Consider the following 24,637-nt stretch of genomic DNA (forward strand, 5'->3'; position numbering starts at 1 on the left):
ACTCCTGTTTTCTATCAGACACTGCAGTGCGAGCTCCTGATGGGGGGAATGCCCAGCTCTCCACTGAAGCACATAGCACAGTGGGAATACAGCCAACAGTTGTGTTCTAATGACGACGTTAGTGGAGGACGCACGGAGGCTAAGACTGGGACTCTGGCCCCGTCGCCTGGGTTCAAATTCTGGCTCCACCGTGTGATGTTGGTGGGTACTTAGCCTCTTTGGGTCTTATTTCCTCTTCCAAAAATGGAACTTACCCCATCCTGTCATGAGGATTTCAGAAATTGGTCTTTGTAGAGCACTTTGTATGTACGACATGCTTTTTGCTATTGTTACCATATTCTTATGATTCCTAGATTTATTGTATGATGGTAAGAGAAGACAGTTTCTGTCTGGTGCTAAGTTTTAGTTTTGTGGTCTAGACCTATTCCATGTGAACTTTAAAATAACGTGTATCCTCTCATTGTTGGGCGTAGTAAATGCACACATACATACGGCTTACTGATTGGGTTTAAATCTATCTTCTTTTAATATTGGCTCCTGATTCATGTGTTTTGGGGGCAGGTATATTAAGGTGGTTTACTGCGACTGTGGACATGCCATATACATAGCCCCCCTTGCGCGAGGAGGTACAGTCGAGACCCCCAGTGCATGCCTGAAGCTGCAAACAGTCCCAAAATCAACATACGCCATCTTTTCCTCTACATACCTGTGATGCAGTTTAATTTATAAATCGGCTCAGGAAGAGCTTAACAACAATAACTAGTAACAAAATAGAATAATTACAAGGATATACTGTAATAAAAGTTCTGGGAATGAGGTCTCTTCCTCTGCTGCCCAGTGTGATAACAGGTGACAGGGAGGGTAGCACAGGCCGTGCAGAGACGCTGGACAGAGGGATGGTTCGCATCCCGGACGGGACAGCACGGGACTTCCTCACGCCACTCAGAACGGCACACGATTGGACGCTTGTGACTTATTTCTGGGATTTTCCACTTAATATTTTCGGGCCGTGGTGGACTGAGTAATTGAAACCTCGGAAAGTGAAAGCGCAGATGAATGAGGTGACTACTCTATCTTTGCAAATCTCACACAAATGACTGAATTTTTATTTTCTGGAGAGTGTCCTGCTGGTGAACTACTCTGATAAAGAAAGCAGTGATCTGTTGAGTTCTTTCCCAGCAGTGCTTTGTGCTAGCTTGTAATTAATGTCTGCCTTGTACATCTTGCTCTGCTCCTTTATTTCTAACTTCCCTTTGTCATTAGGACTATGATGGGTCGCTTGCAAATAGCACATTTCTTATTATATATATATATATTTTTTTATCCTCACCCAAGGATATTTTTCTATTGATCTTTAGACAGAGTGGGAGGGAGCAAGAGAGGGAAGAGAAGAGAAAGAGATTGATGTGAGAGAGACACAGTAATTGGTTGCCTCCCACACAACCCCAACCAGGGCCGGGATCGAACCTGCAACCGAGGTACATGTCCTTGACTGGGAATCAAATCCGCAGCCCTTTGTTCTGCGGGCTGACGCTCTAACCGCTGAGCCAAACCGGCCAGGGCCACATAGCTACATTTCTACATCAAATCTGAGAAATACCTTTTAACCCTGTTCACACACAGGTCCCACATCCGTACTAGTTTGTGTGTTCCTGTTCCCACATTGCTTCTTCTTTTCCACCTTCCATTAGAGGAAGCAGAGGTCCTCTTCCCCCTTCTTTCTACTTCCTGGAAAGTCATACATTTCACTCCAGGGTACTCCTTTCTGTGATGTCTCAAGTTCATCCATCTCCCTACCCAGCTCCCAGACGAGACAAGGACCTTCTAATGCTTCCCTGGGACCACCACCCCATCTTTCATGTTGCTGTTATCTAGGATGTTAGTTCTACGTTGTTTTAAACCCCTGAAGATACTCGTTTTTATTGCTGCTGGTTTTTGCAGCGAATGCTTCTTTAGATTACTTGTGTGTTTGTTCATGCGCTTCCCTGTGCCTCTCACGTGCCACTCTGTTCCGCTGGATGCGGTGTCTTCTCTGACGACCTGTCCTTCAGACATTCTTGGCCTGAGAGCAGAGGTCGCCAACTCTCGAGCCCTTGTTGTCGGAGAAAGTCCTTGTTGTGCCCTTGCGCTCAGGCGATTGGTTGGGTATAGAATTCTCAGTTGATAGTTACTTTCCTTAAACCTTTTGAAGAGTCTGAGTTTTCATTATTTTCCCGCCTTTGATGAGAAGGCCTACTCTTCCTTTGCAGGGAATGTGTCTTCTCTTTCCAGGTGTTCTTAAGGTCCGCTCTTTGCCTTTGGTGATCTGGGGTGGATTCGCTTTTCAAGAGAAAGGAAAGCTTGAGGTTTCCGTGTTTTACTGAAAACCTGTCTGTTTTCCCACACAGTGGTTCCTTGCCTGTGCCAGGCTGGACTACAGACTTATTCTGGTGGCCTTTTCCTAGACCAGGCAGCCGACGAGGGCTTAGCCTGATGCAGGACCTCAGTCTGGTCCCCTCACATGTGGCCTGGGTGTGCCTTCTGCTCGGACCAGCATGCTCCTGGGCTTGGCATCCAGCGACTCTCCCATCTCACGCTGGCCTCATATCCACTCTCCTAACACCTGGACATTATCCTTTCTTCCCTTCAACATCCACTTTGATTTTAATTTTTTTAACTTTTTTAAAAATTGACTTGGGGAGAGAGAAACATCAGTTTGTTGTGCTACTTATTTATGCATTCATTGGCTGATTCCTGCATGTGCCGTGACTAGGGATCAGACCCACAACCTTGGTTTAGCAGCATGATTCTCTAACCAACTGAGCTACCCGGCCAGGGCTTCAAATGTTATTTCTGTGAAATTCTGTTCACAGTGATGGATCCTCGTAAGCAACAGGGGCGCTGGTCCGCTGGGCAGGCGGTTGCAAGCGGCACAGCACCGCGGGGTGCTCAGAGCTGCCAGAACACAGGGACACAGATGAACGCCCAGCTCAGCCTGGGGGCGGGTGGGGGCGGGGGGCTCTCCAGAGCTCTGGGGAATGACTCAAGGGATTTTAGCAGAGGAGTGACAGGCCCTTTCTGTGCCTGTCAAAGATCTCTGATGACAGTGTGGAGGACAAACCGAAGGCACAGGTGGGAGGCTGCGTCAGTGGTGGGGGAAGGGCCGAGGTCTGCCCTGTGGCTGTGGTGAGAGACTGAGCATGTGAAACCAGCAGAATGTGGTGACTCCGTGTGCGCAGTGGGGGAGGAGGGATCGGGAGCCCGGCCTTCAGCCTCCGTGACTGGGTAGAGGATGACACCGTGCACCGAGACCGGCTTGACAGGAAGAGGGCTGCAGCTTGGGGAAGGGGCCAAGAGGATGAGCTCAGTGTTGGACACTCGGAGACTCAGCTGTCTGTGGGACATTCCGGGGATTTGTCTCGTAAGTGGCTGAACACATGCGCTTGGGCCTCATGCTAGGGTAAGGTCGCCCATTGGGTCATTGAAACCACAGGTGTGGATGACAAAACAGTATTTTAAGGAGTGAGAAAGTAGAAACACCCCTGCGGGATTTCTGCTGCTTCATGAGGTGTCATCTGGACGGCAGCCCCTCTGGAAGCCTACCCAGGCTGAGGTGGCCGCGCTCTGTGCGTCCTGTGCAGCAGCTTTGCCTGTCTCCCCGTGGAGAATGGGAGTCCTCGAGCTTGGGGCCGGCGCCCCCCAGATGTCGTGTTCCCTTCCTCTGATGTGGCCCAGCGTCTAGGGGCTGGGGAAGTAGGAAAGGCCAGCAGCTTAGGGAGAAATGGGTGGTGCTGGCTGGTGAGGAGAGCGCCGTGGGGAGGGCACCCGGCGGGGACGCCCGGGAGCCGGGTCAGGGCCGCAGCGGGGTGGGTGGGGTCTGCCCCCCTGGGCCCAGGAGCCACTGCAGCCTGCACGGGGGCCGGAGCACAAGCCGCCTGCCCAGAGCCACTCAGTGACAAGGGTTTATTTTCTAAAGGGGTTTCACCCACGTCCCTCACCAACTGCAAACCCGAAAAAGGACTCAACAGACCCACTCTCAGCATTGCGGGGCGCTGGACTCTCGGGGCGCTTTAGAAGGCTCTGAAGTAAGCCTCCTTCTGACCCTGACGGAAACGGAAGTAGCATTTCCCAAAGCAGGTTTGGAAAGACCTGCCTTCTGTGGTTTGCTCTGAGCAGAGGGACGCGCCGCTGGGAGGAAGTGAGACACAGTCGGCAGCCGCAGGCCTGGGCTCTGGACCTCCCGGGCCGTTGTCCTCAGCACGAATTGGAGCACATGCAGCTGCGTCCTGCCCTCAGGACTCTCGGGCTTGTCGTGCAACGTGTAACTACCCTTTACCACCACTCGAAGAAGCATGCACTTACCCCTGCCCACGAAGGGTGCAAGGGAAGCTTCCTCCCCCCACGTCTGGGGACCAAACGCAAGAACCGTGACAGTCTCAGGGACTCCTAGCCACACCCCCGAGAACACATCCCCCAAGGGGCCGCATCTCCCCTCACGTCATGTTCCCTTTCGAGAGCAGGAATCGCACCCAGGACCCCGCCACTCCAGCAGGGAATGCCATCGAGAGGAGAAAATGGCTCACTCTGTCCCTCAAGTCCTGGTCTGCGCAGGGCAGGCCAGTGGTGAGAGCCTCCTGGTCCCAGCTGCCCAGGCGTCTGGACCGGAGGGGACATTGTCTAGGCTGATTCAGCTCCTGGAGAGACCCGAGGTACCCCATTTCTGCAGGACGTGTACATATGTCACTGGCACAGGACCCCACAATGATCGAATCCTGCATTTACCCACGGACTTCTCTAATGAGCGGAGGACAGGAGTCTGAATGAAAAATGAAGGAAAGTAATTTGATAAAGGCCATTTGCCTGCAGTGATGGCTTGGAACAGATGAAACAAGATGAAAGTCCTTGAATTCCACAGTTTGTGGAGCCATTAACTTCTGTAACTGAAGATGGAGAGGAAAAATCCCTCCCCCTGCAGCCAGGCTCTGCCGGCAGCTGTCCTTTGGCTTGGCGCGCCATCAGAGAGACACCCTGCCTCCGGCTACAGAATCTGCTCTCTTTCCTTTACACAACAAGGAAGGTGCTCTGGTTCTCTAAAGATGTCCAGTGTGGACTCCCGCAGATGTCCCTTGACCTCCCCGCACTGGCCACTCCTGTCTGCTGCTCGGGCCTGCCGCCGTCTGTCCCCAGAAGAGGCACAGGAAATTGCTTGCTGGTCTTAAAACCACATTGGCTGAATGTGAAGTGGGCAAAAGAAACACAGTTTGAAGGCAACTTCTTATTTTTCTGTTAGGTCAATCCACTTCTTTAAATTATTGTGGCAAAATACATAAAACATCAAAGTTATCTTTGTCACCTGGCCAGTGTGTCTCAGTGAATTGAGCATTGTCCCTTGACTAAGAGGTCCCGGTTCGATTCCCAGTCAAGGCACATGTCAGGGTTGTGGGCTCGATCCCCAGTGGGGGGCGTGCAGGAGGCAGCCAGTCAGTGTGTCTCTCTCACATTGATGTTTCTGTCTCTCTCTCCCTCTTTCTCCCTTCCTCTCTCTAAAAAAAAAAATCAATAAAAACATTTAAAAAATTAAGTTACCCTTTGTCACGTTTAGTATTCATAATTTAGTACAGCTCCGCCGTCTAGTTCCAGAACATTTTCATCACCCCTAAAGAAAATCCCATACAACTTCACAGTTCCTCCCCAATTCCTCTCATCTGTGTTCTGTCTCTATAGATTTGCCTATTCAGGACATTTCATATAAGTGGAATTATACCATATGTGCCTTTTTGTGTCTGATGGTTTTTTAATCTTCACCTAAGGATATGTTTAATGATTTGAGAGAGAAAAGGAAGGAGGGAGGAAGGGAGAAGGAGAGAACAGGAGAAACATCGATCAGTTGCCTCCTGTACGTAGTCAGGGACTGAACCCCCAACCTTTTGATATATGGGACAATGCTCCAACCCACTGAGCCACAGCAGCCAGAGCATGTCTGACTTCTTTAATGTTGCATAATGTCTTCAGGGTTCATCCATGTAGCAGGTATCAGTGCTTCGTTTCTTTCTATGGCTGAATAATATTTCATTGAATGGATATACCACTTTCGTCAATTGATAGACATTTGCATTATTTCTACCTTTTTGTTTATTGCAAATGATGCTGCAGTAACATTCCTGTACGCATTTCTGCTTGAACACCTGTTTCAAACAAGACAGGCCCCGATTCCCAGCCTGTCTTCATGGGTTTGAGTTTGGGCACAAAGAGGAGGGGTTTGAATGGCTACATGTGTGGAGTTTAAAACAACAATGAGGCCCTGGCCAGTTTGGTTCAGCGGTTAGAGCGTCGGCCTGTGGTCCAGAGAGACCCGGGTTCAGTTCCTGCTAAGGACGTGTACCTCGTTGCGGTTTGTCCCCGGCCCTGGCAGCCACTCAATGTGTCCCTTTCATGTCAATGTTTCACTCTCTCTTGTTCTCTCTCCCTCCCACTCTATCTGAACAAAAAATGGAAAAATGTCCTTGGGTGAAGATAAAAAAAATTAAAAATAAAAATAAAACAACAATGAGGGCAGGAAGAACCAGCCTTCCGCTGGTCTAAAGAGCCAAGCTGAGCAACTCCCAGCTGGTGTCGCCCACAGAGTGCCATCAACAGACTACAAAGACAGCGCGGATTGAGTTTGGCAGCTCCTCAGTAAGTTAAACATAGAATTGCCACACAGCCCAGCAATTCCACTCCTGGATATATACCCCAGGCTGCTCGGGGTTGAGTCAAGGAAAAGGACAGGAACATTCATATGGAATTAAAAATGTGTAAAGAACATGAACCAACCCAGTCATTGCTCTCCTAAACCATCTCTGTTGGAGATTCTTAGCACTGAACTGAGAACGGAGTGAAAATTCCTTCTGTAAAGCAAAACAACAGTGTGTGCCCCCCCCCCCCCCCCCCCGTACAGTGCACATCTCACAGGGGGAGAGATTCACTCACCAGACCGAGGGCCCGGTGCAGGCAGGCAGCTTGCCGAGATCCCCTATCATGGCTACACGTTTTCTGTGTTTTCAGTGCTTGGCGTGGAGTAAGTAGTTGGTAAGTGCTGCATTGATGATGGATGGAGAGCAAGTGGCTGCACTGATGGATGTATAAAATGATCCATTTGCCTTCACTCATGAAGTAGGCAAAGAGCCTGTTTATTACACACATTTGATCATTACACACGACAGACTCACAGAGGTTTAAGGGTCTTGGACAAGGTGATAGAGACTGTACAGGAGTCCAGACCCTCCAGGCCTCAGGACCCTGCTCTTGAATTCAGACCTCAAAGGAATCAGGCGAGATCTCAAGTGGCCTGAGAAAATGCTGAGCAGAAATCTAGGGGAAGTGCAAGGACCACCACTGGGTGCTGGCTTTTCTCGGATTGGTTTGGATTGATGCTCATGCAGTGGAGGGGTGTTGCTGGGACGTTGTAATTAGATGTTTGCCACAGTCTAGTATCTGTGGTCTGAGAGGGGACAGGCTGCAGAAGTGTGGCTGAAAGGAGATAAAGGCAGCCAGTCGACGCACGCCCTGCACACTGGTGGTTCAGTGCACCATCTCCTCGCCCCGTGGTCGGGGCCTGTGGTCTGGGGTACCAGAGAGAGCACTGCCCATAGGAAAGAGAAGACACAACCAACCAGTGGCCCTAGGAGGGGTCTGAGCAGCCGCAGAGCTGGCCCAGACGAGGTGGACAGAGAATGGAAGGAAGCACAGAAGTCGTCTGCACCCATGTCCTCTGCTTTCCTTCTTGGCCTCTGGTGGGGTAAGGGCCGGCCGTACAGTCTAAATGATAGTCACTCCGGTCAAGATGGCAGAGCAGTGAGCTCTGCTGGCCTCCACCCACAGCCACAGCACCAGTATAGCTGAATTATACAACAGCCAGTATTGAAAACTCCCTGGTGACCAGCTGAACAGAAGGCTTATAACGGAGGATACGGAGCAGCCACGTCCAGCTAGACAGGAGGGGAAGAGAGGCGGAACGAGCAGGCCCCACGCCCACGTGTGGCAGTTAAGATCGGGGAGGGATACCTCAGCTGAGGAGGCCCCCCTGAGGAGCAGGGGTTCCACACCCGGCACCATAACATCTGGCTGTGAAAACAAGCAGAGATTGGGTCCGAGTGAGACGGGGGCTGCTGGCGTCCCTCTTGAGGGGCCAGCATAAGACTCGCTCCCTCAGAGACTCACTGGCTCTGGGCTCTGGGGCAGGCGCAGCAACCGCAGTAGTGCCAGGCAGAACCAGGGAGGAACTGAATGGACTCCGGGCAAGGGCTGGAGGGGCAGAGGTCAGGGCAGCTCTCTCTGGGGACGGAAGCACTGGCAGGTTCCTTTGTTCCTTTGTTGAATCTCCCCCAACTCTGCTGGCAAGTGCATGTGCCAAATCTGAGCTCCATTAACCTGGTTAACACCATCCACCCGACTCTGGTGATTCCGAGACCCATCCCACCCAACTCATGCACCCACCTGAGTCACTTCCAGTGGCTTTTCCACACAAGTGGCCTGCCGCAGCTAACACTGAAGACTGTTCTAAAATCTCTCGAAGGCCCACAAACCCCAAACGAGTAGCAGCTGGCCTCAGCATGCCCTGTACCTCTTACTAAGCGGCCCAAGCCCAGCACAAACAGTGACTGGTCACAGCTTGCATTGTAACTCCTGTCGGGTGGTCCCAAGCCTGACATAAGCTGTGGCCAGTGTTGGCTTGGAGAATAGCTTCAACTAAGCAGCCACAAACCCAGCACAACTGGCTTTGGGCCTCAGTTCACAGCACAGCCTCTTCCATGTGCCTCCAAGCCCAGCACAAGCAGCAACCAACCACAGATCACTTTGTAGCTCCCATCAGGCAGCCCCAAGCCAGGCGCAAATGGTGGCAGACCTTGGTCTGGGAGCCCCTCCCAAGAGGCTCCAGAACCAACATACCCAGTGGCTGGCTTCAGACCACACCGGAACACCACCCGACCTACTCCACAAATGACACACCCAAAGGCTGGACTTGGCTGGCACCAGAGCCTCATTAAAGTGATTCCCGCTTCATGGGATCAGACCCTGCACAACAACTTGTCCACTGTACTCAGCCAGCAAGGCTCAGCTGCAACAGGCGGGTACGTACACCCACACAGGAACACTCCTGGAGCACCTGGTTCAGGTGAATGGGGAGATGGCACCACCGGGCCCTCCAGGACACCTACTACATAAGGCCACTCTGCCAAGACTGGGAGATGTAGCAAGTCTACCTAACACATAGAAACAAATACACGGAGTCATATCCCAAGTGAAAGAACAGGACAAAACTCCAGAAATACGGAGATAATATGCAGAGTACAAACCATTGGTTATAAGAATACTTGATGACCCTGGCTGGTTTGGCTCAGCAGTTAGAGCATTGGTCTGTGGATCATAGGGTCGTGGGTTTGATTCCTGGTCAAGGGCATGTACCTGGGTTGCAGGTTTGATCCCCAGCCCCAGTCGATGTCATACAGGAGGCAACCAATTGATGTGTGTCTCTCACATTGATGTTTCTCTCTCTCCCCCACCCCCACCCTCCACTCTATCTAAAAATTAATGGAAAAATATCCTTGGGTGAGGATTAACAAAAGAAAAAAAAAGATACTCAGTGGACTTAGGGAAAGAATAAATGAACTCAGTGAGAATTTCAACAAAGAGATAGAAATCAAATAAAAGAACCAGTCAGAAATGAATAATACAATAACTGAAATGAACAATACATTAGAGGTCCGGCCAGTGTGGCTCATTGGTTAAGCGTCGACCCATGCACCAAGGGGTGGCCAGTTCGATTCCCAGTCAGGACACATGCCCAGGTTGTGGGCCCAATCCCCAGTGTGGAGCATGCAGGAGGCGGCCAGTCAGTGTTCTCTCTCATCAATGTTTCTAGCTCTCTCTCCCTGTCACTTCCTCTCTCTCTAAAATCAATAAAGAAAAAAAAATTTTTTTTAAAGAATACATTAGAGCAGCGGTTCTCAACCTGTGGGTCGCAACCCCTTTGGGGGTTGAACGACCCTTTCATAGAGGTCACCTAAGGCCATCGAAAAACACATATTTCCGATGGTGATTCATAACAGCAGCAAAATTAGTTATGAAGTAGCAACAAAAATAATTTTATGGTGGGGGGTCACCACAACATGAGGAACTGTATTAAAGGGTTGCAGCATTAGGAAGGTTGAGAACCACTGCATTAGAGGGAATCACAGCAGTTTGATGAAGTAGAAGACTGAATGAGCAATCTGAAAGACAAAGTAGCAGAAAAATCAAACACCCAATTGGTACAGCAAAAAGAAAAAAAGTGTTTTAAATTTATTTTTTATAGATTTTTATTGATTTTTTTTAGAGAGAGATGAAGGGGGGGAGAGAGAGAGAGACACAAACATCTATTGGCTGCCTCCTGCACCCCCCTTCCCCACTGGGGATCAAGCCTACAACCCGGGCATGTGCCCTGACCAGGAATCAAACTGGGACCTCTCAATCCAAGGGACAACATTCAATCTATTGAGCCACACCAGCTGGTGAGAAAACATTTTTTAATGAGGATAGTTGAAGGAACATGTGGGACAACATCAGCATACCAACATTCATATCACAGGGGCACCAGAAGGAAAAGAGAGAGATCAAGGGATTTAAAACCTATTTGAAGCCCTGGCCAATTTGGCTCAGCAGTTAGAGCATTGGCCCGCGGACCAGAGAGTCCCGGGTTCAGTTCCTACTAAGGACATATACCTCAGTTGCAGTTTGTCCCCAGCCCCCGTTGGGGTCGTGTGGGTGGCAACCACTTGATGTGTCTCTCTCACGTCAATGTTGCTCTCTCTCTTCCTCCTGCTCTATCTGAAGATAAATGCAAAAATGTCCTCGGGTGAGGATTAAAGAAAAAGAAAAACTATTAGAAGAAATAATGACAGGACATTTCCCTAACCTGGTGAAGGAAACAGACATACAAGTCCAGGAAGCACAGAGAGTCCCAAGTAATATGAACCCAAAAAAACCCACACCAAGACATATCATAAGTAAAATACCAAAAGCTAAAGACAAAGAAAGAATATTAAAAGTAACAAGAGAAGAGCAAGGGAGCTCCCATGAGACTATCAGCTGATTTTTTAACAAACTACAGACCAGAATAGAGTGGCATGAAACATTCAAAGAGATAAAAAGCAAAGACCTACAACCAAGATTACTCTACCCAACAAGACTATCATTTAAAATCAAAGGAGAGATCAAGTTTCCCAGATAAGAAAAAACTAAAGGAATTTATCACCACTAAATTAGTATTATGAGAAATATTAGAGACTTCTTTAAGTAGGAAAAAAGATCAAACTATGAGTAAGAAAATATAGGAAAGATATAATTCTCACTTTGACAAAGGCAAACAATAAAAGCAGTGGATCAACCAACTATAAAGCTAGTATAAAAATTAAAAGGCAAAAGTAGGAAGATTATGTGTAATTACAACAATAAATTAAGAGATACACACAAAGACACACACAAAAGAAGTGAAAAAATAATGAAAAACAAACATAGAAGGAGTGAATAAAAAGTGTAGTGATTTTAGCCCTGCCGGTGTGGCTCAGTGGATTGAGCATCGTCCCATGGACTGAAAGGTCCCAGTTTAATTCCCAGTCAGAGCACATGCCCAGGTTGTGGGCTCGATCCCCAGTAGGGGGTGTGCAGCAGGCAGCCAATTGATGTATCTCTCTCGCATTGATGTTTTTATCTCCCTAAAAAATTAGATAAAAACATATTTAAATAAATAAATATAAATGAATTAAATGTTCCAGTCAAAGACATAGGGTGATTGAATGGATTTTAAAAAAGAGAGACCCAAACATATGCCGGACCAGAGAGGCCCGGGTTCTGTTCTGGCTAAGGGCACGAACCTCGGTTGCAGTTTGTACTCGGCCCCATTTGGGGTCGTGTGGGTGGCAGCTACTCAATGTGTCTCTCTCGCATCAATGTTTCTCTCTCTCTCTTTGTCCCTTTCTCCCTCCTGCTCTATCTCAAGATAAATGCAAAAACTGTCCTTGGGTGAGGATAAAAAAGGGAAAAAAAAAAAGAATCAACCAAAACAATGAGGTATCACCTCACACCTGTCAGAATGGCCGCCATCAACAAATCATCAAACAACAAGTGTTGGCGAGGGTGTGGAGAAAAGGGGACTCTAGTACACTGCTGGTGGGAATGCAGACTGGTGCAGCCACTATAGAAAACAATATGGTGTTACCTCAAAAAATTAAAAATTGAACTCCCATTTGACCCAGTGATCCCACTTCTAGGACTATACCCTAAGAAGCCTAAAACACCAATCAGAAAGAATATATGTACCCCCATGTTCATAGCAGCACTATTTACAATAGCTAAGATCTGGAAACAGCCCAAATGTCCATCAGTAGATGAGTGGATAAAAAAGCTGTGGTACATATACACAATGGAGTACTATGCAGCTGTAAGAAAGAAAGATCTCTTATCCTTTGAGACGACATGGAGGGACCTGGAGAGTATTATCCTAAGTAAAACAAGCCAAGTAGAGAAAGACAAATATCACATGATCTCACTTTTTTTTTTCTTTTTTTGGTTTGTTTTTTTTTTTTTCAACCTTGGTTGAGTTTTGGCTAAGAAAGAATTCAGAGTCAAGACTCAAACTGTAGGAGAAAGTTTATTTAGAAAGTCACAGAGGTAGAAGAAGTGAGCCGTAGGGGAAAAATGGGCCCAGGAAACAAGTTACAGAGGCAGAAGAAGGGCCCTTGGAGCTTAGGGGAGAGGGAGGCAAGGAAAACACACCTGGGGGGAAGGGGGGACATGCAGGAATGTGTTTGAGTGTGTGTGTGTGTGTGAGAGAGAGAGAGAGAGAGAATATTTCTGATCTCACTTATTTGTGGAATATAATGAACATAGTCTGAGGAACGGGGTAGTCACAGAGACATGGAATCCCCAAAAGAGGGGGTGGGGGGGAGATAAACCACAGAACTTATATGCATGTATGCATGAACAGTGGACATGGACAACAAAGCTGGGGACAGGGATATATCTCCTCGGGCAAGGGGAAAAAAGAAAAAATAAACTAATGGGACTACATCAAACTAAAAAGTTTCTGCAAAGAAAAGAAATAGCAAAGAAAACCCATCAACAAAACAAAAAGACAACCTACTGAATGGGAGAAGATATTTATCAATGATACATCCAATGGGGGATTAATATCCAAAATATATAAAGAAATCATACAACTTACCACCAGCAAAGCAAACAATCCTATTAGAAAATGGGCAGAGGCCCAGCCGGTGTGGCTCAGTGGATTGAACGTTGTCCCATAGACTGAGAGGTCCCAGTTCGATTCCCAGTCAGGGCACAAGCCCAGGTTGTGGGCCTGATCCCCACTGGAGGGGGGGCCTGCAGGAGGCAGCCATTCGATGTTCTCTCTCATCGATGTTTCTCTCTCCCTTCCTCTCTCTCTAAAATCAATAAAGAAAAAAATATTTTTTAAAAAAGAATGAAATCTTGCCATCTGCAACAACATGGATGGACCTAGAGGGTATTATCTGAGTGAAATAAGTCTGAGAAGGACAAATATCATATGATTGCACTTATACATGGAATATTAAAAAAAAAAAAAAAAACTCATAAATACATAGGACAAATTGACCATTGCCAGATGGGAGGGGTGTTGGGGATGGGTGAAAAGGTGAAGGGATTAAGAAGCACAAATTGCCAATTATAGAAACAGTCACAGGGACGTCAAGTACAGCAGAGGGAATATAGTCAATAGTATTTAATAACTACATATGGTGTCAGATGGGTACTAGACTTATTGAAGGATCACTTCGTAAGTTACATAAGTGTCTAATCACTATGTTGTACACCTAAAACTAATATAACATTGTTTGTCAACTATAATTGAAATTTTGTTGTTAATCCTCACCAGAGGCTATTTTTTCTTTTCTTTTCTTTTAGATTGAAAGGGAGGGAGGATGGGAGGGGGAGAGGGGAGAGAGACACTTTGATTAGTTGCTTTCTGCACAACCCTGGTACCTGCAACCCAGGTATGAGCCCTTGACCAGAAATCGAACCTGTGACCCTACTGGCCAGGGCTGTAATTGAAATTTTTAAAAATATTTTTAAGAAATAAATGATAGCCCTGGCCAGTTTGGCTCAGCGGTTAGAGCGTCCGCCTGCGGTCCGGAGAGACCCGGGTTCGGTTCCCGCTAAGGGCATGTGCCTCGGTTGCAGTTTGTCCCCGGCCCTGGTTGGTCGTGCGGGTGGCGGCCACTCGATGTGTCCCTTTCGCATCGATGTTTCCCTCTCTCTCTCTTCCTTTCTCTCCCTCCCACTCTGTACAAAAAGTGGAGAAGTGTCCTCGGGTGAGAATAAAAAAAAAAGAAAGAAATGATAGTCACTTGTGTCTTGCTGGCTTGGCTGTCCCAGAGCACGGTTCTGCTTTCGCTCTGCTCCCCCAGGAAGGGCACTGTCCCTCCTCCCCATCACGGCCTCCCTGGCCAGTGTTTACTCCACAGTGCTCACTAACTGGGACCCAGGAACGATGGCGGAGATGCCTCAGCCCAGCCCAGTCTGGGGAAAACTGTCTGGGGCAGTAGTTGTCCTGCTTTTTCGTCCTGCAGCCCCAGCCGCGGGCCGCATCTCAAGGCGAAGGTGTGCCCCTGCAATCCCCGAGCTGCCCTGTGACAGCATTTGCTCCTCCTGCATTTCCTGCACCAGGACTGTCAATCAGATGCCAGAGACGCACAGAGCCACAAGCAGGAGAGAGGGTGGCGGGGCCCACACTGAGCTCTGGCTGCGAGGGGTCTCAAGTCAGGACTACTGAAGATAGCAAGTTCTGATTGAGCGAGCATGGGGGTGGGCTGGAGACTCACAGTTCCTGTTCAGTTGTTCACGCGGACTGGGAATGTGCCCTTTTAGAGCCCTTTCCTGAACACTGAGTCCCCAGGCGGTTCTGAAACCCACTGGGTGCCGACTAGCATACCCGGCTCCGCAGACAGGAGGGAAGATGCAAACAGTGGGGGCAGAGCCTGTCCCTGGCAGTGCCCTAAAGGAAGGACACACGCCCACCAGGAGGCGAGGCGAAGGGAAGGCCTCTGGCTGGGTCAGAGGCTTCCACAGGGTGCAAGTTCAGCATGGAGGGACCCAGAGGCCGTGCTGGGCGGAAGGAGGCAGGGAGGCTGCCCAAGCTTGGGAACCAGCAGGGGAAGGTACAGATCTGGCCGGCGGGAGGCCCTGTCCCGGAGACATGTCCAGCTGCAGGCGGGCTGGGCCCTGGTTGCTCCCGGCCATGACCAGGCCCACCGGGCCCCACACCCGGACCTGGGAGCCCTGGGCGCTGCATCTGCTCTGCACAGCAGGCCTCCGCCACAGGAATGAGAAGTGCCTGAGTCACTGCCTCTGATGGGCTCTGCTATTTTTATGTCCAAGTCTGGTTAAAAATAGCCATCTAAGCCCAGCTTTTAGCTGCAGCTGACAAGACATTAAGTATTAGATATCTAATGCCCACAAGTGATACCTGTGGGTCTCTTCCTGTGCCCATTTGCTGCCTCTAGGACATGCTTAATGAGAAAGTGGACAGGCAGGTGTGCGAACACCTCGCATTACTTCCAGACTGTGGGGCCGGTTGTGGGCACGGGCACTGGGCAGTCTCGGGAAGTGCGCCCAGGGCCGGAGCTGTAGCTTGAGGCCAGCAGCACCTGTCAGCCGAGTGCTGTCTGGTGGCCAGGACGGGTTGCCTCCCAGTCAGGGCAGGAGGACAGGGTGCTGGTGCCTAGAAAGCGCCTCGTGCTCACCTGGGCCCAGGGAAGCCGTCCTGGCAGGAGCAGAGCGCGTGCGGCCTCAGCCCGGCCTCCCCCGCGGTGCAGACGCCTGGCATTCACTGCCCAACGCTCAGGGCGACATCAGTCCCCGGAGCCCAGCAGAGAGTTAAGAGGCCCAGTCTGTCCCCGGCCCAGGCGCACCCCGAGAGAAACCAAGGCGTCCCACCCCGAGGCCCGGCCTCCCCCACCGGCCCGTGCGGAGCAGGCTGGAGGCACAGGCCAGGGCCCGCGCGGCCGCGCCAGCGCATGGGAGCCGACTCGGCGCCAGCCTATTTCGACAACCTTCTCGGGTCTTAAAATAAGCCGCTTTGCAGTGTATCCAGGGCAGTGTGAGGAGCTGGAGGAGGGAGTCTGCTTCTACTCGGCAGGTGCAGTCTCACGCACCCCTACCTGGGGCCTCTTGGGCGCGGACCCCCTTCCGGTGGGAGCTCCCACTGCGCGCTCCCACTGCGCACGCGTCTGCACGTGGCGCGCACCTGCCGTCGGGGCCGCGGGGCATCGGCAGGCGGCCCTGCTGCTCCGGGCAAAGCCGAGTCAAGGCCCCAGGCCCGGCTGAGAGGCGCCTGGAGAAACTGGACTTGGACCCAGTTCTGATAGCTGGACCTGGTGACAGGCTGGAGTTCGCCAGGGCCCGAGAAGTCCAGTCCTCTGTCATCAGAGACAGTGCAGGGAGTCTCCATTCAGCAGGGACACGGAGCCTCCCCGGGCTCCCTAAGATCAGAGGTTACTGAAAACAGTTGGGCATCTGAATCCCAGGCCCCTCATGACAAGCCCCTGCTGGCATTTAAGCCCCAGGGGCTTGGTGGCTGTGATTCTACCTCGTCTCCCCTCCTCTGGCCCGGCTCAGCGTGCTGGGTTCTCTGGAGCCAGGCGTTGGCCCAGGGCCGGAGCTTCAGCCTCTCTGCTCTCGGAGGCTCTGGGTTGAGGCTGCAGCCCAGCGCCAGTCTTGTCTGTCCATTGTCCCCTGGGCACCTGTTGAGGCCCCAGGAGCTGCACGTGGCGGGCTGTGGGTGGCCGGGGAAATTTACCCTACTCTGGCTGCCTGCTAACTGCCTGTCTGGTCTCTCCCTTCGGTTCTTCCAGTGAGAAGCGCCACCTTCAAGTCAACGTCACCAACCCGGTGCATTGCAGCCTGCACGGGAAGAAGTGTACCGTTTCCGTGGAGACGCGGCTCAACCAGCCACAGCCCGACTTCACCAAGAACCGCTCGGGCTTCATCCTCAGCGTGCCTGGGAACTGACGCTCCCCAGTGGGGCCCCGCCAGGGAGCTGGGGCGGCAGAGCCCGGAGCCCGCCGCTCAGCATCTTGGGTCTGATCTAATGGCTGATCCCTGCTACTGCCCGCTACAAATCAGCTCGCAAGGGTCCTGCTTGGGGAGGAGCCCTCTCTGCCTTCTCTCAGGCTCCTCCCCTGAGGTCTTCTTCTGGCTTTCTGCCTTTGGTCTCCACCTTCCTCTGTCCCAACTGTCCGCAGTCCCCAATCAACAAACCAAAGAGCCAATGCCCTGGCCCAGAGCCCTGGGCTGACTTACAGACCACATCTCACCTCCGAGGCAGCTTGATGGTGCCTTCAGCTGGCGAAGGCCTCCCTGGACGGGCCAGATAGAGTCTGCTCGCCTTGACCCAGTGACCAGCTGCTGCCCCTGTAGGTGGGGTGGGGGAGCCCAGGACACATTTCCCCAACCAAAGACATGCTCCCCCAGGGAGGTTGGTGCAGTTGAGCTGGGGACTAGCCCTGCCCTCTCCATGAGCCCATTCTGCTGCTCCTCGCCGCCAAGGTGCCTCGGGGAGCTTCTCAGCTCCTCAGGGACCCTGTTCCCCAGCAGCCATCCAAAGCCACCAGGTGAGCAGGTTCACCTGTGGGATCAGCCCCTCAGTCCAGGAGCCAGTAGCTGGCAGCCCCGCCTGCCCAGAGTCTCCTCCGGCCCCGGGCCTCCTGGCTGCCTCTCTGGTCGAGAGCAGGGGGATGCTCCAAGGACCATCCTAACCGTGCAGCCTGTGCCCGTGGTTGTCTTACACTTACATTTGCAGCTCACAGGGCTGCTAATCAGATACCACGTCCACTGCGCCCACACTTGCGCCAGGAACACTCCTGAGCAAACGGAGTCACGGGCTGGGGGCACCCGTGGGTGTGGAAGTTGCTCCTTCTGGCACGTCAGTTTCATACTCATTTGGAGAACTAGGGCCGGGACAGAGGGCCGGAGCACACAGGAACCTTGCGAAGTAGAGAGAGAACGTGGGTCCTGGCGCTGCAGGCCAGGCCAGAATGCCCACCCTGCCCCACAGACCCCGGCTCCTGGGCACGAAGTCCTCATGACAGGAGAGCAGCGCCATTTTGCCAGTCTGCCCAGCACAGGCCTTCCGATGCCTTCGGAGACCTCCCCCTCAGCTGAAGGAACACCGTGACCCCCTGGGCAGCTCGGGCCTTGAAAGAAGAGACTCGGGCACCTTGTGTGGTGAGCCCAGGCCCCAGGAGCTGGCAGGGGGTAAAGCAACATGCTGACGTTTTCTTCACCTTCTGCCACACAAGCTGCCCCCTGCTCCCCACCTCCTCCCCCACGCTCCCGGCCTGTCACCCTGTCCCCACTACACACACCAAGTGCCTCACCCAGTGCCTGACATGGTCACCTGGCTGACCCCCGGGTGGTCCCAGCAGCCTGGTCACAGTCGCACCCCCACCCCAGTCCCAAGGCTCAAAACATTTGCACCGTGTGCAATTTGCAACCAAGAATCCTACTGGCATCCTGTCCTTGGAACCCTTCTCGTCCTCGAAGCCAGCCGCCTGCACCGGGCACAGGTGCTCCCCGCTGATCAGCGACGCTCGTTTTGCCAAGCACCTTGCCGCTAGCTGCGACATCTCAACTGGAACGTTGCCTCTCCATCCCATTTACGCCCCCGAACCTGTCGCTTTGTACTAGATACATGCAGATGTGTGTTTTAGACACACCAGAATGGAACCTGCCAAATGAGTGCCTTCTCAGAGGCCGGGGGGGGGGCACTTGGGGTCCTTCCTCCGCCTTTTGATGTGGCCTGTGGCCCCTCAGCCCAGCACCAGGGCCTCCTGGCTGAGGGGCAGAGGACCTCCGGCAGTCACAAGCACTTTTTCATGATGTCCTAAGAGAAGTCGGGGTGGTGACTGGGAGGATCAGGAATTCAGGGCACGAGCACGGTAATGCTCCCAGGGTGCCGCGGGGCAGCAGGACGCAGTGATTGTACGCAATGAAGAGTTTCTCTTGATTTCATTCAATGCAGTGTAAGGTTTGGTGCATATATTCCTATTTTCCATTAAATTAACTCTATTTCTAAAGCATATTTTGATTTATCATCAAGAGCAATAAAGCGTTAAATCTTATTTGGAAAGGTGTTCTGCTCCTCTGTGATTGAACAGTCTACCTACACTTGTGAGCTTGCAGCGTGTACAGAGTCCGCTGTTACCCCCAGAGGGGGGAAGGGAGCACCGAGCACAAACAAGGTGCCTTCTGAGCAAAAATACCACATGGTGAGCAAGACACAAGCTGGGAAAGGAGTGGGGGGCTGTGGGGAGACAGCGGAGTTCGATCCAAACACTTTGCGCCATTTTGAGGCCTGCGTGCTGGACTCAAACTTCAGTGCTGTCATGTCCGCTGAAACTGAGGCACGTTTACAAAGGCAAGGCCTGGGTTCCTCTGGCTGCAGCTGGGGGAGAGGTCGGAGCGATCCCCAGCAGCCTCTCCACAAGCAGGTCGGTTGGGGGTGCAGAGGACACACGAGCAAGAGAGAAATGAGGACTTCTCGAGGTGGGGGAGCTGCAGGCGAACAAGGCCTGGCCCCAGCACCCAGGGCCCTGCCACCACAGGAGGCCACCGGGTCATCGGCAGGAAAGGACACAAAGTGCGGCCTCTGCGACTCGGACCTCGGGGAAAGCGAGGGTCACGAGGCTGACGGGTCCCAGGTGCAGCCCGAGCAGAGCGCCTTCCTGGGGCCCAGGCAGCTGCGCAGCCCACGGCCTCACCACCCAGTCTGGAGGCTTAGGCTGCTGGCACAGGCGGGCCAAGCCCGCGGCGATGCAGGCACACTCCGCTTCACTGTGCTCACAGGTGCTGCACTTTTAACAAACTGAAGGCAAGACTCTCCACCAGCAAAACGATTCCAACTTGCTTTGTTGCGATACTCCCTTGATTGTGGTGGTCTGGAACCGAACCCACCATATCTCTGAGGTAACCTATCCAACCAGAGGGGGTCCCACCCTTGCACAATTATGGGCTTATCTGGAAGCCCCAAGGCTGGGCCATATGGACACTACTACACTCCTACTGCTCTGGGCGCCTCTGGGCAGTGGGAGCCAAGCTCCGCAGACGGAGTCTAAACCCTGGTGCCCTGCAGGACCCCCAGCCATCTGGCCGAGCCTGGGCCTGACCAAGCCAAGGGAGCCGCTCCTGCCCCGCCCAGCAGCTACACCAGAGTTGACTTAACCTGTGCTTGTCTTAATCACCTTGACATCAGCTGCTCTGCTGGCTAAGCCCTCTCCCACAACACAAATGCATTTAGGCTCTGAGTGCACAAGTCATTTATAAAAAGTCCCCCAGCTTGCTCAGGAATGATGCGCCCACAAAACAGGTCTATGTAATGGATGGTCAGTGCATTTTATTTAATCAGCACGTACAAAAATAAATAAAAATAAGGGAAGGGGAATTAAATTACAGCCAAACTGAGCTTCATGACCTTGTCAGATTATAAACCACACATACTTACAAACACACTACACATACATACAAAATGAGACAAATATAAATTAATATTAACAATACCCACAGTTTGGTCAAAGAATAGCTACAGAAGAAATTGCACTAAAAAAACAACATACATCGCACGTTGTGTAATTAGCAGTTTCAAATATACAGCTATGAAAAATTCCGAGTGAAGAAAATGGCACGTTTTCTTTTTCATTGCAAGTTTTAACAACTGCTGGAACGAAACTAACTTCTAATAACTGCATGGAAAGAATGTATCAACCCTTCAGCTTTACAAGGAAGAGAAAAACCAAATCCGGAACGATTATTCCTGTGACTTGCTCTGTGCACGGTGTAACGCTCACAGCCATCTGCTCTAAGATGGTTTTTCTTAAGACAAAATGCGCCTGGTCTGCATGCACGACTTCACTGCAAAAGCGACAACTAAAGAATAAAGGGTGTGTGTTTTTTTCTTTTTTTTCTTTTTGTCAGGTTTTTTTTTCTGTTTTTGATGTTCTAAAAGTAGTCTTCATAGCAGCATGTCAAATGGGTTCATTGCTTGCACACTCAAGTGTATCAGTTCCTTTACACAATACTGATGACCAGTGCAAGGGGAGGGAGGAGCACACGACAGGCTTCACATTGATGGAATGAGAGTCATTTCCTTAGTCCCCAGCCACTCCTGAAATTTGCACCTCCTCCAAAAAATAAAAAAATAAATATGGAGAAAGAGAAGGAAACACACAAAACTGGAATCCTATGGATGGGACTTAACGGCACAGTTTCAGGCCAAGTTCAGCTAGCCGAACAAGTGGCTGCAAACACGTGCCCCTCCTCTTGAGATGCGGCATCGAACCACCCTCTTCCACGCCACCGGGCCCGCTGCCCCCGAGGGCCTCCTACCTCAGGTCACACGTGGCAGCAGGCCAGCCAGACAGGCCGAGGGGCAGCTCCAGCAGACGGGGCGCCGCAGCCGGGTCGCTGCCAGCTCTGCATCTGACTGTCCAGCAGCCCCGGACGGGCTCGGCACAGGCCTCCAGGCGCAGCTGGAGCAAATGCTCTCCCACACGCGCGCGGCCATGCCACGGGCTGTGGGCTCTGCTCCAGGCCTCTTAAACCTGGACCTCAATTTCACAGCTTGCTCTTTTTCACGTGAACTTCAGTAGTGCTTGTGCTGAGATCGGCAGCCACCTGGGACCTAATCCTACGTAAACCGATCCTCGGCCTCCACCCCAGCCCCCCAGACTGGGAAGAGAATTCTCTGTAGCCTTCACACTGGTCTTTGTTCCCTAAAGCCAGAGTGATGGGCCGTGGAGGAAGACTCAGTGCCTTCTCTTGGTCCTCTCCCAAGTCCCAAGCCACCAATCTAGGAGAATTAGAAAGAAAATTGATTAAGTACACATCATGTGTTTTTACAGCCACTCAAGTGGAAACCAAAACCAGCAGCTGCAAGTGATCAGTTGTAGAATCAGCTTCCAAAGCAATCAGGAGTCCTGCTCCCAGCTTGTAATTGTCTCCAAGATCCAGCTGTCGCACTGGGCCGTGTGGGGCAAGGCTTCTCTTCAGAAGAAACTGAACTGTTTGGAAACAGCGCTAAATTAAAAGGGGTGGGGGTGGGGGTACATCATTGCCACATCCCACACCCCAGCTCTGCAGAAAAGATATCATGTGCACCAGCAAGAAGAGGCCTTAGCCCTTAGGTGGGCACTGGCTCAGTGTCAAGCATGGCACCCCTACCTGCCCAGAAGGCAAGCTGTTGATAATGGGCACCTGCAGCTGTCCTGGCCTTCACCACAGGGTGACTAAGCTGCTGTATCCTAATGAAACACTCACCCCAGAAAGGAGTTGTCCCCAGCTTCACCCCACCTTTTTAGCTGGGACCCAAAATAAAAGAACTTAATGAGTTAAACCAGCTCATTAACCAACACGGCTGGGAGCAGGGGACAAGGGGACTGACGGACAAGGTCCGTGTCTCCACTAAAGGAAAGCCCTTCTCCCTAAAAAGGAAAAGAGAACAAATCAGGGTTGTGCGCGGCCAAACAGGACACAACCTTTGCACCAGGCTGGCTTCTCCTTGATTGAAGAGGCATCTGCCCCGGAATCCCATGTGTGGCTCAGTCAGGGTGGCTGCTCCAGCCTCTGAGAGAATGAACAACCCAAAACAGGAGCCAGAAAAGGGCCCCCCAACCAGCAGCGCCAATTCCTCCCTGGGTCAACTGGCCAGAGGCCCCTCTCCAGCTCCCGTGCAGGGAGCAACGGACAGCCTCACCTGCCCTGGTACAGCAAGGGCGCAGGAGGCAGAGGCAAGTCAGTCCTTTGAATTCCCCCAAGTAGAAGGTCGGGGACCTGGGTGGCTCTGAATACATCTTCCAGGTTTTGCGCAAGGTTCAGGAGTTCAAAAGTGCCCAGAGTTCTTGGTAGGGCTGCAGAAAACCCCAAGGACAGAAGGTGAGCCGGGAGAGGCCCTTGGTGGCTTTGCTAGACACATACTGTACATAAAATCTGATTTAATAATAAATTTGTTTAAATGAATTGAATCCTTGAGCCATGATGCGTGCTACAGGGCTCACCGATCCAGCCCTAGAAGGAGCCGCTTCTTGTCCTCCTGGCCACTCTCATTCTTCAGGTCGGAGAACACCTGTGTGAAGTAGTGTGGGTCAGCGTTGATCTGCAGCATCTTGGAGCTCATGAGGTTGATGACGGAGAGGCAGCGGTCCCAAAAGGCCTCCTTGCAGCTCTCCACCAGGAAGGGCTTGAGTGGGTAGGAGATCTCGTTGCCCATATAGGAGTAGGAGAGGTACAGGCAGGTCAGCAGCACCGCCTGGAGCTCGTGGTCGGAGCCCACCTCGGAGGAGATCACGTCCCTGCAGAGCATGTAGAGGAAGACCACGTTGGCCGGCGTGATGAAGCCCTGGTCCTGCCAGCCCTGCAGAAGCAGCGAGCGGTCCACGCTGCGCAGCCAGAGCACAGGGTCCGTGGGGGACAGGTGCTTCAAGCGGTAGCACCGGCGGCAGAGAAACTCGCCCAGGCAGCGCAGCAGCTCGCTGGTGGACGCCTGGACGATGACCCGTTTGGGCGTCCCTGCGGAGGTGATGGCAGGGTGCGGGGCCTTCTTGACCGAGGAGGAGACCCCGGTCTGGGAGCCCGAGAGCTGGCTGGCAGGGGGGGCAGGCGGCTGGGCCGGTGGGGGCTGGGCGAATGTGGACAGGTTGGCGCACGACAGCGACTTCTTCAGGTTCTCATTGTTGAGGTGCGTGATGTTGTTCTGGTAGCTGCCGTTGGGCTGCACCTTCTTGGAGTTCTTCTTCTTGGCCGACACGGCCACGATCCTCTTCCACGGCAGCACGGAGATGATGGAGTGTCGCTTCAGGTTCTTGTCCTTGGCGTTCTTGCTGTTCTGCACGGCCGTGTAGTGGCCCACGGTGGCCGCGCCATCCTCAAACAGCGTGGCCTTGCGGTAGCTGGGGGACAGGGACAGCACGGTGCCCATGGTGCCGCTGCGCGCCGGGCGGGGGCCCGCGCCCCTGCGCGCCCAGCCTGCCGGCCCGAGGGAACAAACAGCTCACCGAGCCCGCGGCGGCCCCGGGGAGGAGGCGGGAGCGCTCCCGGGGGCGCGTGCTGCCCCTTCGGATCTGCGTGGAAAACAAGATGGTTCTCAGCACCAGGCGGGGCTCGCGCCGCGCTACTCCTCCCAGCCTCGCGGCCCCGGCGGCCCCGACCCCCGCCCCGTACCCGAGGCTTCCCCGGGCTCCGCGGCCCCGCCCGCGCCCCAGCGCCGCAGGCTGGCCGCCTCCACTGCGGCACCCCCGCCCGCCGCTGCCGCTGCCGCTGCCGCTGCGCTCCGGACCCCGCCTCGACACCGCGCGCGGCCCCGGCCCCGGCCCCGGGCAGTGGGCGGCCGCGAGGCGCAGGCTTACCTGGCAGGCGGCGGCTCCCGCGCTCCGCGCCCTCCGCAATGCGCGCCGCGGTCCCGGCGCTCGGCGGGGCTCGGCGGGGCTCGCGCTCGGCGGCGGCGGCTCCGGAGCTACTGTCCAAGGTTCTGCAGGCGCCGCGGCCCCGCCCCCCGCTCGGCCGCCTGCGCCGCCGCCGCGCTCCCGCTCCCGCCCGGCGCGCACCTCAGTGGTCT

The 24,637-nt window shown here is 52.7% G+C and overlaps 2 protein-coding genes across 2 annotated transcripts in view; one reads left to right on the forward strand and one right to left on the reverse strand.

The window, feature by feature from the left end:
* The window catches only part of MYO1D (myosin ID), a 327,233-nt gene extending 308,979 nt beyond the window's left edge, over positions 1-18,254 (forward strand). The window contains exon 22 of the mRNA XM_036269296.1: positions 16,887-18,254. Within this exon, the coding sequence (XP_036125189.1) occupies positions 16,887-17,043 (157 nt within the window). The 3' untranslated portion in view covers positions 17,044-18,254. The remainder of the gene's footprint in view (positions 1-16,886) is intronic.
* Positions 18,255-20,309: 2,055 nt separating this feature from the next.
* Positions 20,310-24,081, reverse strand: CDK5R1 (cyclin dependent kinase 5 regulatory subunit 1). The gene has a single exon (XM_036269926.1). It carries the CDS (start codon positions 23,999-24,001, stop codon positions 23,078-23,080), a length of 924 nt encoding a protein of 307 aa, XP_036125819.1. The 5' UTR covers positions 24,002-24,081; the 3' UTR covers positions 20,310-23,077.
* Between the last annotated feature and the right edge of the window lie 556 nt (positions 24,082-24,637).

Source organism: Molossus molossus, unplaced genomic scaffold (assembly GCF_014108415.1).
Source record: "Molossus molossus isolate mMolMol1 unplaced genomic scaffold, mMolMol1.p scaffold_m16_p_19, whole genome shotgun sequence".
NCBI classification, from domain to species: Eukaryota; Metazoa; Chordata; class Mammalia; order Chiroptera; family Molossidae; genus Molossus; species Molossus molossus.

Coding starts and splice junctions, on each gene's coding strand:
- CDK5R1 (XM_036269926.1), bottom strand. CDS start 24,001: ATGGGCACCGTGCTGTCCCTGTCCCCCAGCTACCGCAAGGCCACGCTG.